Raw genomic sequence first — 17,231 nt, 5'->3', positions numbered from 1 at the left:
TTGATAAAAAAAATCATGCTTGACGGGGTAAACTACCGTGGACCCCACAGATAAAATACCTAGGGGTGACACTGGACCACAAACTGAATTTCAGTGAATATATTAACTCGTTGATAAAGAGAGGAAAAATAATGATTAGGACTCTTTTCCCCCTTTTAAGTCGAGAATCATCTTTGAGCGTAGCAAATAATATTTACAAAGTGATAGTGAAACCAGTACGCTTGCCCTGCTTGGAGCTACACAAGCATGACTAACATTAAGAGGTTGCAAATAATACAAAACAAGTTTTTAAGACTAGCCACCTCGTCCCCACGCTACACAAGGCTCACAGACTTGCATGCTTTAGTTGAAATGCCTTGGATTAGGGAGGAGTTAAAATACAGGACCCAAAAATTTTTTTCTCAAAAAGTCTACAGCGAAAACTCCGTATGTGCTTCAATCGGCACATATGATTGTCTAAGATCTTGGAAGCACAGGGGAATAAAACATGTTTTATCCTCCTGAACCTCATCCTTCCCACTTATTTAACTATCTGTTACTTAATAACTTATAAAAATATTTAACCACTAACTTACTGATTTGTTAATTTATTAAACTGTTAACTTGTTAAATTGTCAATTTATTACTAATTTGTTAAACTAACTTATTTATTTAATTATTTAAACTAACTTATTTATTTATTTTCAACTAAATATTTCACTTTATATACTATATTAGACCAACTTACTAAATTAATACCTTTTTTTGCTGACATTTTTTATAAGTGTTATTCTTGGTAAAATTAATAATTAGTTCTTCCAGTTTCTGAAAATACTGTAATGATTTTGTTAATGCAAAGGATTTGTTAAATAAAAGTAAATGGGTTTTTCGTGAATATTTTCCCATCAACATCGACAATAATGTTTTTCGGGAGGTATGGTACACAAATGGAGATATGCTAAAGAGACGCATAGGGCCTTGCCACTTTCCCTCAAAAATACAAATGTACGCAAATTTCTTATTGTTAGAAAATATCTTGTCAAATAAATAAATAATATCTATCTCGCAAGAAATTCTCAGTAACAAGGCAGTTTTTAGTCAATTTTAAATATCCAAAGCTCCTTTATCTCTAGTTCTGTATATTTGTGTCATATGAATCCTGTTCATATCATAACACCATTTATTATGTTCAACATTAAATTATGATTAGACTGCGGGTAAAATGGTACGGATTTCTCAGAAACAAGACAGATTTTAGACTTTTTTTAATATCCAAAGCTCATTTATCTCTAGTTCTGCATATATGTGTGTGCAATCCTGTTTGCACAGTAACCCGCAATTTATTATGTTCAACATTAAATTATGATTAGACTGCGGGTAAAATGGCACGAATTTCTCACAAACAAGACAGATTTTAGTCAATTTTAAATATCCAAAGCTCGAATCGAACTAGTTTCAATAATCCGATAATTTGAAGGACCAAATAAGAAAGTGGAACTTAATTTCGGGACTAATGTGATCGTAATAAGGTGGCGCATGTAATTTTCTCACCGTGAATATTTATAAGCTAAGCAGGTAAAAAATATCTTGTGGCTCTGGTACAGGGTGTCGAATTAATGTCATCGGTTGTGATTGTAATTAGGATTTTTTTTTCTCGGGGTGTGGTATGTTTTTGAATTATCCAGCCGGGTGCGACAACAGAAACAAACTCGGAATAATTTTGACAAGGAAAGATAGTTAAAAACAAACGCCGAAAGATTATGTCTGTTTCTCAATAATGTTCTATTAAGGCGAATTTTTGTCCGTCTATTTTGGAAATGTTACTCAAGGTGCACTTTTAACCGTATAGCCAAGTGGAGAGATAATTCCTTTTCAATTATATAAAAATTAGGTATAATGATGGCCTCAAGAGGGACACAACTTATTTCTAGGTAGCAAGGATATTTTTAATGATATGCTAATACCTACAAAAGCCAATTATTATGTGAATGACATCATTGGCTGTGGGTTTGTATTACGGTTTTGAACTCCTTAAGAAGTAGCCTGAGCTGTTTGGTTTTTTCCCCTGTGAAACCTGAAGGTTGTTTGTTCCGTAATTATACTCGGTTCGAATCTGTAAAATCGCCTATTTTTTTGCTGTTTTAATTTATTGTATTTAATGCGATTGCTTCATTGGCGAAAACCTGTATTTATAATTTATCTATTGGGTTGATCGAAAAAAAAAACCAAGCGTTTTTCCAAAATCTAACGGCCTCTACAAACTTTAAGAACTACGTACAACCTACAATCTCATTTTTGTTTATTTTTGATGAAATTTACCCTTCAATGTGCCCTATCAATTAATTTTGTTCTAATAATAATGGTTTAAGTCGAAATCATAGAGCTTTTAACGACGTTTTTGCTGACATGTATCGAGTCTTCCTCAGTCAAAAAAACAAAAAAACTTATAATTATGTCCCCTTCTGTACTAAGTCAAATGGCAGAGATTTCTCTATGGTTGTCTTCAGAGGAAATGTTTTCTAAGTGGTTTAGTGTCAGAAAATGAAACATTAAAATATGTAAAATGTTTTGCCTGTTTTCGTAAAGAAAAACACATTGAAACGTATTTATGATTTTTGAATGGAGGCATAAAATTCACTAATGTGTCCTTATAATAATTTAAGATGAAATCATGGAGCTTTTACCGATTCTTTCGCAGATGTCCAGTCTTCCTCAGTCAAGAAAATTGTAAGAATTCTGTCCCCTTTTGCGCTAAAACAGATGGCACTGTGGAACGATGCTCGTCGGTAAAAACATTTTCTAAGAGCTTTTTTCAGCTATTGAAACATTGAGTTATGTAAAATATTTTACATGTTTTCATAAACAAAGGAAGACGTTGAAACATATTTATATTTCTATTATTATTATATATTTTAATCGAAACTTAGCCAAATAGCAGAGTTTTTTCAATGGTTGTGATAAGAAACGTTATCTAAGTGGTTTAGAGGCGAAAAATTATGTAAAATGTTGCGGCAGTTTTCATGAAGTAATAAGACGTGTAAACATATTTATGATTTTTAAATGGACGCTTAAAATTCACTAATGAGTCCTTATAATGGTTGAAGTAGAAATAACCCTTTATCCACCTTTTTGCAAATGTACATCCGGTCTTCCTCAGTCAAGAAAGTTGTTAAATTTTTGTCCTTTCCTTCTTCTTTTGTACTCGCTTGTCTTGTACTTGTAAGCCTTCTTTAAGGGAGCTTGATTGCCTCTGTACCTAAACATCTGCATGCATCTATAACGAAACCTTCCACAGTTTTGATCTGTCAGCCGGCTTCTCGCCAGCTTCAGTGGTGTGCCTGTTAAAAACCCAAAAGAAATCAAGTCACTAAATACGTAAAAAAATGGGCATACGTGAAACCAGGAAATATCCCAAATATGTTCAACATAAGCTAACCTTTAAGTCTCGACTATAAAGGAATCACGCAGACCCATCACTGAAGATGGCGATAGACCGAACCCGCCTGACAGACCAAACTAAAGAAAGTGATTAAAAATAAAATAATTCCTGTCGTACATGAGGGCTTAACGTCTATCGGTCGGGTGCCGCGGAACAAGCGAACCACTTAATAATTTTTTCTAAATTATTCTCAAATGAAATGCCGGGAATCGAACCGAGATTTTTTTTTGCGTTAAAAGCCGAAGGTCCATTCGGAACGCGAAATGATCTTGTAGACATATTAGTCAAAAACAGGATATAAGTCGGCAATTATCGTACCATCTGCTGTTTAACATAATGGGAATCGTACCTATTCCTAGTCAGCTTTCATGGGCTTAGAAACTCATTTGTCCGACCGGAAATGACGAATTGCTTGACGCTTAAACAATTTTTTTTATCGATCTGCTTACATCTCTTTCGATTTTCAAACAAACAATCGGAATAATTAATTCCGATTGTTTATCTGAAAACAAAACTGCCAAAAGCTTTCGAAAGGTAAACCAGCGAGAGTAGGCGGACCCAGTAAAACGATGGGTAATTTGGTCGTTCGCCACTGGTCATTTTGCTCTTCCTATCCTCGCTGTGATGGACTGACAGACGTGTTCGGGATTTCGCCATCTTCCGTCTTCGTTCTGTGTGATTTATTTTCAAGTCAATTTTAAAGTCGTCAAGTAGATGATATAAGTTGAAAAATGAAAAAAGAGTTACACGGACGATAAAGTTTAGATAAGAAGCTAGAATTTTAAAATGTTAAAATTTTACAAAATCATGTAGACTTTGGGTCGGGAGATGTTCAAACGTTAGGTCACTCATTTCAACTTTTTTCCAAGGATAAAAATCAATATTAAAAAAGAAGGAAATATGACACAAAAAATTGACTTTAACCTATTTTCCTAATGTACAAAGAATTATAAACAGAAGCTAAAAATAGCATAATACTGTTATAATAAAAAATTGGCATTTAATTCTTTTCTACATTTGTAAATGCCGATAAAAAGAAGTTAAATATAACAGAATCCTATTTTATTTAAAAAATTGACTAACTTTTCCTAATGTGAAAAGAACGTAAAAAGAAGCTAAAAATGGCATAATCCTTTTCTCCATGGGTGAAGAACGATAAAAAAGCGAAATATGACTAGTGACGTGCCAAACCCGACAATTTTCGAGGCCAGTACTCGATACTAGTCAAGTATCGACAGAAATTATTCGATACTAACGAGTACTTAATCATATGAGTACTTTTTCGTTTATTTATAAATGATCGACTTACTATTGTGGACTTTGGTTAAAATGCGCTCATGCGTTAAAGTAATCAAGAAATTGCAGTTTTTTTTATTTTTAACTATTTTTTCATACAGTGGGTACGTAGGTAAAAAGTAGGAAAAGCTGCCAACACATTTTCAACATAATTGATATTTCAATTTTATCGTTATCGAGTTTTGAGAAAATTGATCCACGGGTGTTTTCTTTTCAAATGTTTGAAAAGCTAAAACATATTCCCACTGTATTTCCCAGAGTTTACAAGATGCCAACAATTCAGTTTTCTTAGTAAAATAACCTCTTGCCTTACTTTTGGGAGGAGACATGATTAGGTAAATACCTACGAGAAGGATCACATTTTAGGGACTTGAAGACAAAAACATTTTATAAGAACTTACTGAAATTGAAAGTCCGAAGTGCGACGCGGGAAAGAATTATGAGTTACCAGAATTATGAGCAGAGTTACCAACCACCAATTAAAACTCTAAATTAACTTTGTTGACATACGCCGCTAGTAGGCGCTCTTAACAGTAACTAGTCAATGGCATTATTCGATACCAAAATTACTTGGTATCGAAAGAAAATACTCGATATCTTAATCGAAAAACTCATATCGATTGTTATCGCACATCACAAAATATGATGCAATCCCTTTTTAACAAAAAATTGGCTTTTAACCCTTTTCTTAATGTACAACGAACTATAAACAGAAGCTAAAAGTGGCATAATACTGTTATCACGGAAAAATTGACTTTTAACCGTTTTATCGAGAGAAAAAATTATAAAAAGAAGCTAAAAATGGCGTATTTCTTTTCTCAATCGAAACATTTACTTTTAACACCTTTAACATGGATGAAAATCTAAAAAAAAATAAAAATAAAAAAAATAAAATAAAAGTGGCATAATACTGTTATCACGAAAAAATTGACATTTAATTCTTTCCTGCATTTGTAAAAACGATAAAAAAAAGCGAAATATGACGCAATCCCTTTTTAACAAAAAATTGACTTTTAACCCTTTTCCTAATGTACAAAGAACTATAAGCAGGGGGTGTCGGTGGCCGCAACGGTTTAGGCGTTGACGCGGCGCTCATCACTGTAATGTAAAGGTCCCGGGTTCGAATCCAGCGGCCCTGCATTCGAACCCGACATATTCACAAATGGGCTTTTTTTCGAAAACACCGACACCCCGAGAATAAATAAAGAACTATAAGCAGGAGCTAAAAATGGCATAATACTGTTATTATAAAAAATGACATTTAATTATTTTCTGCATTTGTAAAAACCGATAAAAGAAGTTATGACTCAATTCTATCTTCATTAAAAAAATTGACTTTAACCCATTTTCCTAATGCAGAAAAAAAATGGTAAAAAGAAGCTAAAATGGCATAATACTATTATCACGAAAAAATTGACTTTTAATCCTTTTCTCCATGGGTAAAGAAAGATAAAAAAAGCGAAATATGACACAATCCTTTTTTAACAAAAAATTGACTTCTAACATTTTCCCAATGTGGAAAGAACTATAAAAAGAAGCTAAAAGAGGCATAATACTGATATTAGAAAATATTGATGTTTAACTCTTTTTTGCATTTGTAAAAACCGATCAAAAGAAGTTAAATATGATACAATCCTATTTTCATTAAAAAGTTGACTTTAACTCATTTTCCTAATGTGGAAAGAACGTAAAAAGAAGCTATAATGGAATAATAATGTTATCACGAAAAAATTGACTTTTAATCCTTTTCTCCATGGGTAAAGAAAGATAAAAAAAAGCGAAATACGACACAATCTCTTTTTAACAAAACTTGACTTTTGACCCTTTTTCCTAATAGACAAAGAACGATAAAAAGAAGCTAAAAATGGCATAATACTGTTATTGTAAAAAATTGACATTTAATCCTCTCCATGGGAAAAGAACGATAAACAGCGAACTATTATATAATCCCCTTTTTACTAATACATTGACTCTCTCACCCATGAGAAGAAAATGGTTAAAAGTAAATATATTTTGTTATATTTTTCAAATGAAATGTGTCATTTTTTTATCATGCTTTACCCATGGGAAAAGAGTTAAAAAGCCAATTGTTTGGTACAAATAGGATTATGCCACGATTCCTTTCTTTTGCTATCGTTCTTTACCCATAAGAAAAGGGTTAACATTCAATGTGTATTTTTTTATTGCGAAGATGGGATTTTTTCATTTTTACCTTCTTATCTTCAATTACACTTTTGGAAAAGGGTTAAAAGCCTTCTTTTTTCCCTAAAAGGAACCGTGTCGCTCTTATCTTCTTGCTATCGTTTTTTGCTATAGGAGACACAGGTTAAATGTCGATTTTCATTGAGGATGGGTTTACAAATCAACGTTTTTGTGATAAAACGATTGTATTATATTTAGCTTTTTTATAGCTCTCTACCCATAAAAAATGAGTTAAAAAAGGTTTTTATGAAGATGAGATAGTGTCATTTTTAGCCTTTTTATCATTCTCAACCCATTGGGGAAAAAGAATTAAAAGTCTTCTTTTTTCTAAAAAGAGAACTGGGTCATTTTTAGCTTCTATTTAGCGGTTTTTTGCCCAAGGGGAAAAAATGGTAGAAACCTTTTTTGCAGGGAACGTTCATATTTACCTTATGCCTATCTGTTTGTACTACTCGGAATATGGTTGAAAGGCAAAGTTTTTATGAAAGTGGGATTGTGCCATTTTCGCAGTTAAAAGTCAATTTTATTTGTAAAATAAATACACTACCTACACTTAGCTTCGTTTTTTATACTTTTTTATCCATGGGAAATATTTAAAAGTAGATTGTTTTGTAAAAAGAGGATTACGTCACATGTAGCTTCTTTTTTAACCGTTTTTTACCCATTGAGTAAAAGGTTAAAAGTAACGTTGGTGAAAAATGAACTGTTCATTTTTAGCTTCTTTTTATAGTTTTCTGTTCATGGGAAAAGGTTTAAAAGCCAAATAAATTTTTTGAAATGTTTCATTTTTATCTACTTTTTCTTTCTTTATCCATAGATAAAGGGCTAAAAGTCAATTTTTATTGTTTTCTGCCCCATGGGAAAAGGTTTAAATGTCAAATAAATCTTTTAAACTTTAGTTAATAAAATAACTGTTTTATTTTTGTCGACTTTTTGTTCTTTACCCGTAAGTAAAAGGGCTAAAATTCAATTTTTATTGTGAAAAGAGTTACAAATTTGTTTTTGTGTCAAAAAGATGAGTCAAAGGGTAAAGTCATTATTTTTTAGAAAAAAGAAGAAATGGGGGGGGGGATTTTTTAGCTTTGGTTTATCGTTCTTTACCAATGGAGAAAAGGATTAATAGGCAATTTTTCGTGATGACAGTATTATGCCAGTTTTTTCTTCTTTCTATCGTTGTTCCATTTGAATCCATTCCATTTTCATGAAACAAAAGCTAAAAAGTGGCATAATACTGTATCACGAAAAAATTGACTTTTAAACCTTTTCTCCAGGGAAAAAATTATAAAAAGGAACTAAAAATGGCGTTTTTCTTTTTTTAATCGAAACATTTACTTTGAACACCTTTAACGAGGATGAAAATCTATAACAAAAAAGAAGCTAAAAGTGGCATAAGACTGTATCACGAAAAAATTGACTTTTATCCCTGTTCTCGAGGGAAAAAGTATAAAAAGAATCTAAAAATGGCGTTTTTCTTTTTTTAATCGAAACATTTATTTTGAACACCTTTAACATGGATGAAAATCTATAACAAAAAAGAAGCTAGTGTCGCGAAAAAATTGACTTTTAATCCTTTTCTCCATGGGTAAAGAACACAATCCCTTTTTAACAAAAAATTGACTTTATCCCATTTTCCTAATGTGGAAAGAACGTAAAAAGAAGCTAAAATGGCATAATACTGTTATCACGAAAAAATTTACTTTTTTCTCCATGGGTAAAGAACGATAAAAAAGCGAAATATGACACAATCCCTTTTTAACAAAAATTGAGTTTAACTTTTTTTTTGCCCCTTATTGGTGGAAAATAAAGAATGAGTGTTGAAAAACAAAATCAAAATCGGTTTGCTGACAATTCTTACCAAGAAATTCTTTTTAATGAAGTCCGCCCATTAAAAATGGTAGTCATTCATCCCGGCATGTCCAATGATCATTGCTGATCTGTATTTTTGACAGAACCCATTTAACATCCGGATTCCTATAAATGGAAACCTACTTGTTGCATTGTCAGCCTTGACATTCACAGAAAAAAATCTAAAATTGTCAAAATTTGCACGTTCCTTCTCGACAACATATTCAACCATGTGCTTAGAGGAAAATTAATTAATATATAATTATCAACTTATGAATCAAATGAGACAATTTTTCTCTTGAAAAATAAACAGCGTGAAGGTAAGCACCATCTTGCTAACAGTGAATAATAACTACTAATGGCTTCATAAACAGAAAGACAGAATGACAAACGAAACAGGTTAAAAACACAAATTAAGCGGCAAGTTCAATCAAACTTCTATACATTTCACCCGGCTATCTTCAGGACCGTCTCGAAGAAATGCCCGAGGGGAGAGTCGGCCTCACTTCCCTCCAAGGCTAAATGCTCCGGAAATAGGTAGCAATAGCTCTTCTCAGTAATTTTAAAAGTGGGAGAAAAAAAGCAATAAACGGCTGAGCTCAACATTCTTTTTGGCCGTATTTGTCGACTCAACTCTGATCCCTCAATCTTTTAAATAAGACGATGACCTGAGAGTGGATGTTGTACCAAATTAAGTGGCACAATACAATGACCAAATAGCTATAAAAGTCCGCGAGGATTGTTGATGTTGAGTATTGTGTAAGGGATGAATGGTAATTAGACTTTGGGTTGAAGGTCCAGGGTTTTATGGAGGTGTCTGTGGGATTTGAAAGATCTGTGAGGATCAAGCTGGGCAATTGTTCCAAGGGTTTTTGTCTTTTATCGATGTCAAGTCACCAAAAGAAGGCGACATTACCGGGATAGGGAAATAGTTGTAATAGATTGGACGAGCGGTGATAAAGCTACGATTTGGTTTCGTCAAGACTGAAATATTCTTCTAAAAAGGAGAGATCGTCGTGAAGGTATCTGAAGGTCACTGGGTCTTGGTTTGATGAAAGGAAGGTATTGTCTGTAGGTTGAGTACTGCATCGGAATTGAAAGGAATGTCTGGAGTGTATACTGAATTGTACCTAGGATCCTGCCTTGCGGAACACCCGGTTTGGCATAGTTGACGGTGGAGAAAGATGTTTCTTACTTGTAAATATCTATCGGACTGGTAGGATTTTAGGAAGAAGTGAATGAAAGGATGCCCTTTTGTTTTCAGAGGCGGAGGGAGAAGATTTGTTGGGCTTTGGTCGAGTCTGATACTCCATTTCTTTAACTATTAAATAGGAGAGATGGTCCTGCAGGTTTCTGAAGCCTACTGGGTCTGGGTTTGATGAGAGGATGGCAACATCGTCTGCAAATCCGACGAGTATATAATAATATAGAATGGGACCAAAGAGTTGCCTTGAGGAACACCTGCTTTGTTATAGTTGATGGGGGAGTAGAACATTCCAATTCGTACTCGGTACCTATCGGACTGTAAGATTTTAGTATGAAGTGAATGAAACGATGCCCTTTTCAGAGGCGGAAGGTGAAGATGTGTTGGGATTTGGAGTGTGATCGTCCATTTCTTGAACTTCTGAACAGGAGAGATAGATTTGGTATTGTCTGCGTGATGAGTACTGTATCGGCAATGATAGAGATGTCTGGAGTGTGATCTGAAAGGAGAAAGGGACAGAGGATCCTGCCCTGCGGAACGCCCGCTTTGGCATAGAGAATTCTTTATTGGGGCGTCGTTGACAACAACGGTTTAGGCGTTGACACGGCGCTCATCACTGTAAGGTGAAGGTCCCGGGTTCGAATCCAGCGGCCCTCCATTCGAACCCGACATACAAATGGGCTTTTTTTTTCAAAAACACCGGCACCCCGAGGGTTGATATACTCTTTGCTGTTGCAAACGCTGCGAAAAAAAAGCAAGGTAATGTAGTAGTTTTTCATTGTGTCTAAGTATCCAGTGAGTAATTTCCAGTACTGCTAGTTCAGCCTGAGCAATACTGTCTTAAATTACTCTGTTCCTGTTTAACAGAGTGAGGTGCGACATGCAGTCAGATGTTATAGCAGTACAAGCGGTTGTCCCACAAGGGTGCATTTTAGATCCTATACTGGTTTTTTCTACTGATTTTTCTATACATCTCAACATCATGATTACCTTCGATTCGGAAATGAATTGATTCTTTTTGCTCTCATTCTTTTCTTACTCATTCATAGTGTTGGTTACTCTTATCATGAAAATCCGATTTAAAATAATATATAATTTAAATTTTTGTTTTTGTTTGGCTAAAAAGACCTTTTGTTCTTACGTCTGTCATTATTTAAGATCCTCAGGGCTTTTTCCTAAGAGCAAAAGGTCTTGGCAGTCTTATTTATAATAAAATAAATGTGTGTCTGCACTTTACTGCCTTTTTTTTAATTGAAAATTTTCTTGTTGTAGTTTGTGACCGGCAGTTTTACGATTCCCGCGTATCGCGTTTGGGCCCTGAGGAAGACGCAATGCTCTGGAAGTGTAAGCATTAAAGCAAGTGTCCCGTATGTATTGTGCTTTGTGTTTGTTTAAATGGTTAAAGTGTAGCCTTTTGGAAAGATTTATAGAAAGAAAGAGAATGAGAGAGAACAAAACAACTATTTATTCAACTAATTTATAAACATTGTACTATATTTTTACGTTGTAATATACAATTCTGATTTATATATAGCTTTTTAAATATTTTAAAAATATTAAGAGTATCGAATAGTTGTAAATTACGTTTGTCTGTTTTTTTTGTTAATGTAAGGCTAATTAAAATATATAAAATGTGATAACGACAATGCGTTTGTGTTTTACATTTTTTCATAAATCCTTTTATGTCCTTTTTATATAAAACTATATTGCATCGACAGGATGTAAATTTGATAATGTAACCTTTTTCTAAACTTACTATCACAAATTAATTGACCATTTTGCAATGAATTAACCTTCTAAAATTAATTTTTATATTTAAATCGTTTGAACCTAATGACGTTTTTTTTTATATTGAACCAACCTTTTTAGTGGAGCATGAACTTGGTCCTATGAGATTCCAATGGTTAAAAATCGAACAAATAAGTTTTTGAAAGTTGTAAATCAAATGTCTTACCAAGACGATGAAAGAACTTAGAATATACAACGTTTGAAGACTCTTGACTTTTTTGTGTATTCTTTGTCTCAAATGTGTCATACAAAGTGAAACAAGGTCTACCTACATGAGGTATAGGCCTGAATGGTTTTTCTGGCATAGATTGGCCGACAAAATGATAAATTCAAGCTCGATGTGGAAATCAACGGGCTTTTCACTTTTCTGTACTCTTTTCTCTTAAACTCTTCATCATATTGAATCAACCCTTTTAATATTTTGTAGAGCAATAATTGGCAAACAACCGTAGCAAAGTAGTATTTAAAAAACCGAGTAGGACTGCAGAAATAAATACTTTTGTATAACAGAATGGTGTAACATTATGTTACAAATTTAGCCTGTTGTCAAAAATTAACAATTCGATATTTTGAAAAACCCACAATCGCGAATACCGTATTTGAAAGTAAAATAAAAAGTGGTTGCAATAGAATTAATTGATTTCGAAAAAATGGTCCCAAAAAATGTCTTTTTGGCGTCTCTTTGAACAACTAAATGCCCTTGAGAAATATCCACTTTTTGACGCTTCGGTACACTTTTGTCCTAAAATCTTCATCATATTGAAAAGATTTTTGTTTGAAGTTTTGTAGAACAATAATCGGCGAACAATAGTAGCGATTAGAATTGGAGCAATAAATCCTATTGTATAATAGAAATGTGTAAAATTTCGACACAAATTTAGGCTGATGCTAAAAATGTATGATTCGCTTTTTTTTTAAAAAGCATCTAGTTACGAATGCGTAGTACATTAACGGCAAAAAGTTTGTTTATATAGATTTAATTGATTTGGAGAAAAGGGTCCAAAAAAATGCCATCTCTTTGGCCTCTATTTAAACAACTAAATAATCTTGAGATATATCCTCTTTTTCATACTTTTCTCCAAAACGTTTCAATTTATTGAAACGTTTTTTTTAAATTTTGTAGAGCAATAATAGGAAAATAATCGTAGTGAGAGAAGTATTTTAAAAAACACCTAGGCCTGGAAAAATAAATTCTTTTGTATAATAGAAAGGAGTAAAATTTTGAAATAAATTTAGGCTGTTACCAAAAATTTACGATTCACTTTTTTTTAAAGCTTCTAACTATGAATACGTAGTATACCAAGATAAATTAAAAAAAAAGATTAATTGGTCTGGACTTGGAAATGACCAATATATTTTATAGAAAATCGTACCGAAAATTGGCAGCTTTTGGGCCTCTCTTTGAACAACTGAAATGACCTTGAAGTGAGGTAAAATTTTAGGGTTTGTTGCTTAAAAATAATGTGCAGACTCTTCTGAAAAGGAAATGCATATCAAAATCAATCGAAAAGAAGTGGAGTTAGAAGACAAAATCGGAAAAAGGCAGCTTTTCACACACCCTTATCTATGGAGAAAAACTCGTACATATTTCTTCAATTTCCTCAAAAACCGTTCCATCAATTTTGATGAAATTTTATAAGCGTATTTATGAAGTTGTTACAAACGGTTACAGGTAACAGAACTTACAAAAGTTAATAGTTTTAATTCGTCAGGAATTCGAAGTCGATTTTTTCTCATTGACCACATGTTACTTTTTACAATCTCTTGTAAACTCGACTAAAAATGTTGTACTATTATGGGGGAGACCAAAACCAGTACCAAACAAGTTTTAATTTGAGCCGGAAACATTTTCCAAACGAATCCTGAGCTCTTTGGATAGTTTAGAGTGGAAATGTTTATGAAATTCTAAAAAAAATGGATTTGTAGTGTATAAGAATGGCAGAAATCTTTGGGAAAGAGATCCGCCAAAGGCAAATGGAAGTAGAAACGCACCTGAAAGATAAACTTCAATATATTTTAAACGCTACTTGCAATACTCGGTTTCGTATTTTGAAAGCACCAGCAAAAGGTAATTATTAGTTGTGGAAAAAATTGAAGAATCTTTGAAGTTAATATATCAAAATCTTATTATTTACTATATAGTTCTTTGCTCAAATTCTTATCTTTACTGGGTGAGCAAGTACACAGATAATGGAATAATAATGGCGTCCCAGAAGGGAACATTATAGAACCCAACCTGTATTATACAAATGACATTTCTATTCGACCCAACTATAAGCACCTAAGCAACGTCCAAAATCCAAGAGCACCATCGAACTTCTCACTGATGCAAACGGTACAATACAGGCTGATTGAGGAAAAATATACATTTGCACATCCAGTGTACATCAAGAACAGGCAACTTGTTGATTCAATTGACTTTCACTTGAATCAGACACTTATGACTATGCTTAGACAGCATACATGGAATAGTCACCCTTAAGATACAACGACGTAAAAAACTTTTAGTACTGAAATGTGTTTTCGTCAAAGTTGAACTAATTATTTTTATAAGACTGCGACCGCTTCGGACATACGGAGTGGAACTGCTTTATAGAATAATGATAATTTTCAATTAAAAAGTGTTAATTTGACGGAAAAAAGCTATGTATAGAAAAAATGAGTTAGTTTCTCCTATGTTACTTAAACTATAAGTATATTTCTGTGCTGCACTGAAAAGTGGGTTAATATAGAAAATTGTGAAAATCGAATTATGAGAATGGAAATCTAATAAAACCTCAACACCGAGAAAAGAATGTTATAAAAAAGACAAACAGATAAACTTATTTGAATGTGTACTCAGGTTCCTAAACATAAAAAGTTGTTAAAAATGACAATCCGATTTGCACAAGAAAAACAAAACAACAACTGATTGTAACCTTTTTGGGTAAAGAACGACTAAAAGAATTTAAAAATGACACACCCACACATACACAATGACATAATGAACGATGAAAAATAAATAAAAATGATAGTTCCTTTTTCACAGTAATAATTGACTTTTAACCCCTTACCCACGGACAAAAAAACAATTTAAAAAAATAACAAAAAATGGCACAGTCCCTTTGTAGAAAAAAAACTTTTAACCGCTTTTTCTAATGGGTAAAGAACGATAAAAAGAAGATAAAAATGACGCAGTTCCTTTTCAAATAAATAAAGTGACTTTAACCTTTTACACATGGGTAAATAACGATAAAAATAAGCTAAAATTCACAATCCCATTTTCATAAAAAACACACTTTACCGTTTTATCCGTGGGTTAACCGATAAACGGTTGATAAAAATGACTCAATTCTTTTTTCATAAAAATATTTATTATAAACTTTTTTTGGTTTAAAGAACGATAAAAAGAAGCTAAAAAAAATGCCAGTTCCATTGTCATAAAAACATCGACTTTTAGCCTTTTACCCACGGGTAAAGAACGATTAAAAAAAAAATCTAAATAAGACGCAGTTCTTTTTCGCACAAAAAATATTTTTCACTCTTTTGTCATGGGTAAAATACTATAAAAAGCAGCTGAAAAACTGACACAGTCACAGTTTTACAAAAATATTGACTCACCCTTTTACCTATGGGTAAAGGACAATAAATTTTTTTTTATTATTTTAAAGTGTTAATTGAAAATTAAAAAGCGTTAATTTAAATTTGCAAACAGATTATCTTAAAATTAAAAAAAGTTTAATCTTAAATTTAAAAAAGATTAATCCAAAGTTAAAAAGGGTTAAATTGACGGAAAAAAGCTACAGGATTTTATTTCGCCGCGATTAGTTTCACGTATGTAAAGTATATTTCTGTGGGTTCAGTGAAAATTGGATGAAGTCGAAAATTGTGAAAGTCGAGTTATGAAAATAAACAACTAACAAAACAGCTACAACAACAACGAAAGAAAAGATAAAAAAGACAGAAATAAAATTATTTGTATGTGTAATCATGTTACTGAGCATAACTTTTTGAATGTCATTGTGACGAATCGTGGAATTGCGTCCGTTGAGATGTAACTATGCTTCAGTTCATTTTTATTTTATTTTATTTATTTTTTTTATTAGATGCCGGAGTGTTATACTGTCAAGTCACTCTTTACGGCGGTCTACTGCCACACGGTATAAAATGATTAATGCTATATCAGTCCTCTGAGCGTTTTTAATTGTTTTTCAGCTGTTCTTTTTCTACCCGTATAAGACGAAAGCCTGTACAACGATCTGGCAAAAATGTAACTTTTCGTGTGATCACAATGTTGAAACGTTTAATTTGAAAAATAATTTGCATAATTAGAAGATGGCCGGCTCCTATTTACTGTATGCAGATCGAAGACATAATTTTTAGTTTTCCTCCCCGATTGACAGCTTGTTTTATGTATACACGCCGTTTTTAACAGTTATGTTTAACTCTTTTTTTAATGTACGCTTTAAGGGGTTGTATTGTAATTTCGTGTTTAAAATTCAACGTTTCCTTCATCTGGGCAAATTTAAACGGTTGTCTGCTAAATTTGTCGCCCTTGTAGGTAGTAATTCAGAAAATGTATTATGCAGATTGCTATGAGCTGATATATACAAGGGCGAAGAATAGGCATTAAGCGAACAACGGCCCTGAGCCCATTAACGCCCTGGTCTAATGGTCGATTTTTTTTTTAAATAAACAATTTAATGAAAAGGGGACGAAGTGCATTTAAATTAATTACAAATAATGCAAAGCTTAGTAGAACAACAAGGTGAACTTTGTATGTATTGTTCGGAATTATTTCAGAGATGCTGAGAAGGAAAAACCAAGAAATAGTGAAAAAGTTAATAAAAATTCACAGCAGAATTTATCTCTACTCCAATTGCCGGTATAAAGACTTTGACAATACAATCTAGTCAAAAAATATAAAAAACATCTGTATATAAATCACTGATTACTCTCACCCGATTATTGTTTCACTTTTTTTCTATTCGTTTATCTTTTTATTTTTTTACTTTTTCGGAATTATTTCAGAGATGATGAAAAGGAAAAAGTGAACATTTAAAAAAAAGTTCGCAGCAGAACTTATCTGTACAATTGCCTGTATAATGACTGACAATACAATCTAGTCAATAAATATGTAAAAAATTCTATACATAAATCATTGATCATTCTCACCCTGACTATTATCTCACTTTTTTCTATTCCTTTATCCTTTCTTTACTTTTTTCGGAATCATTTCAGAGATGCTGAGAAGGAAAAAGTGAAAATTTAAAAAAAGTTTGCAGCAGAACTTACTTATCTGTACTCAAATTGCCGGTATAAAGAATTTGACAATACAATTTAGTCAAAAAATATTTTTAAAAAATCTATATATAAATCACTGATTATTCCACCCCGAATATTGTCTCACTTTTTTCTATTCGTTTCTTTTTTTTTTTTTTTTTACTTTTTACTTCATAGAAGGAACTTCCTTTATTTAGTTCATGTAAATTATTCTTA

At 32.6% G+C, this 17,231-nt stretch overlaps 1 protein-coding gene across 2 annotated transcripts in view; it reads left to right on the top strand.

Annotated features, from left to right (window-relative positions):
• Positions 1–17,231, top strand: part of LOC106670446 (fork head domain-containing protein FD4-like) — a 129,586-nt gene that overhangs the window by 12,273 nt on the left and 100,082 nt on the right. The window contains exon 2 of one of the 2 annotated variants that reach the window (XM_014400802.2): positions 11,238–11,461. The exons of the other annotated variant lie outside the window; for it this stretch is intronic. Coding sequence (XP_014256288.1) covers positions 11,238–11,320 — 83 coding nt within the window. The 3' untranslated portion in view covers positions 11,321–11,461. Of the gene's footprint in view, positions 1–11,237; positions 11,462–17,231 lie in introns of those variants that run through there. 2 annotated transcript variants of the gene reach the window in all.

Source organism: Cimex lectularius, unplaced genomic scaffold, assembly GCF_000648675.2.
Source record: "Cimex lectularius strain Harlan isolate CLEC.00 unplaced genomic scaffold, Clec_2.1 scaffold31, whole genome shotgun sequence".
NCBI classification, from domain to species: domain Eukaryota; kingdom Metazoa; phylum Arthropoda; class Insecta; order Hemiptera; family Cimicidae; genus Cimex; species Cimex lectularius.
This window is presented reverse-complemented; position numbering and strand designations above follow the sequence as displayed.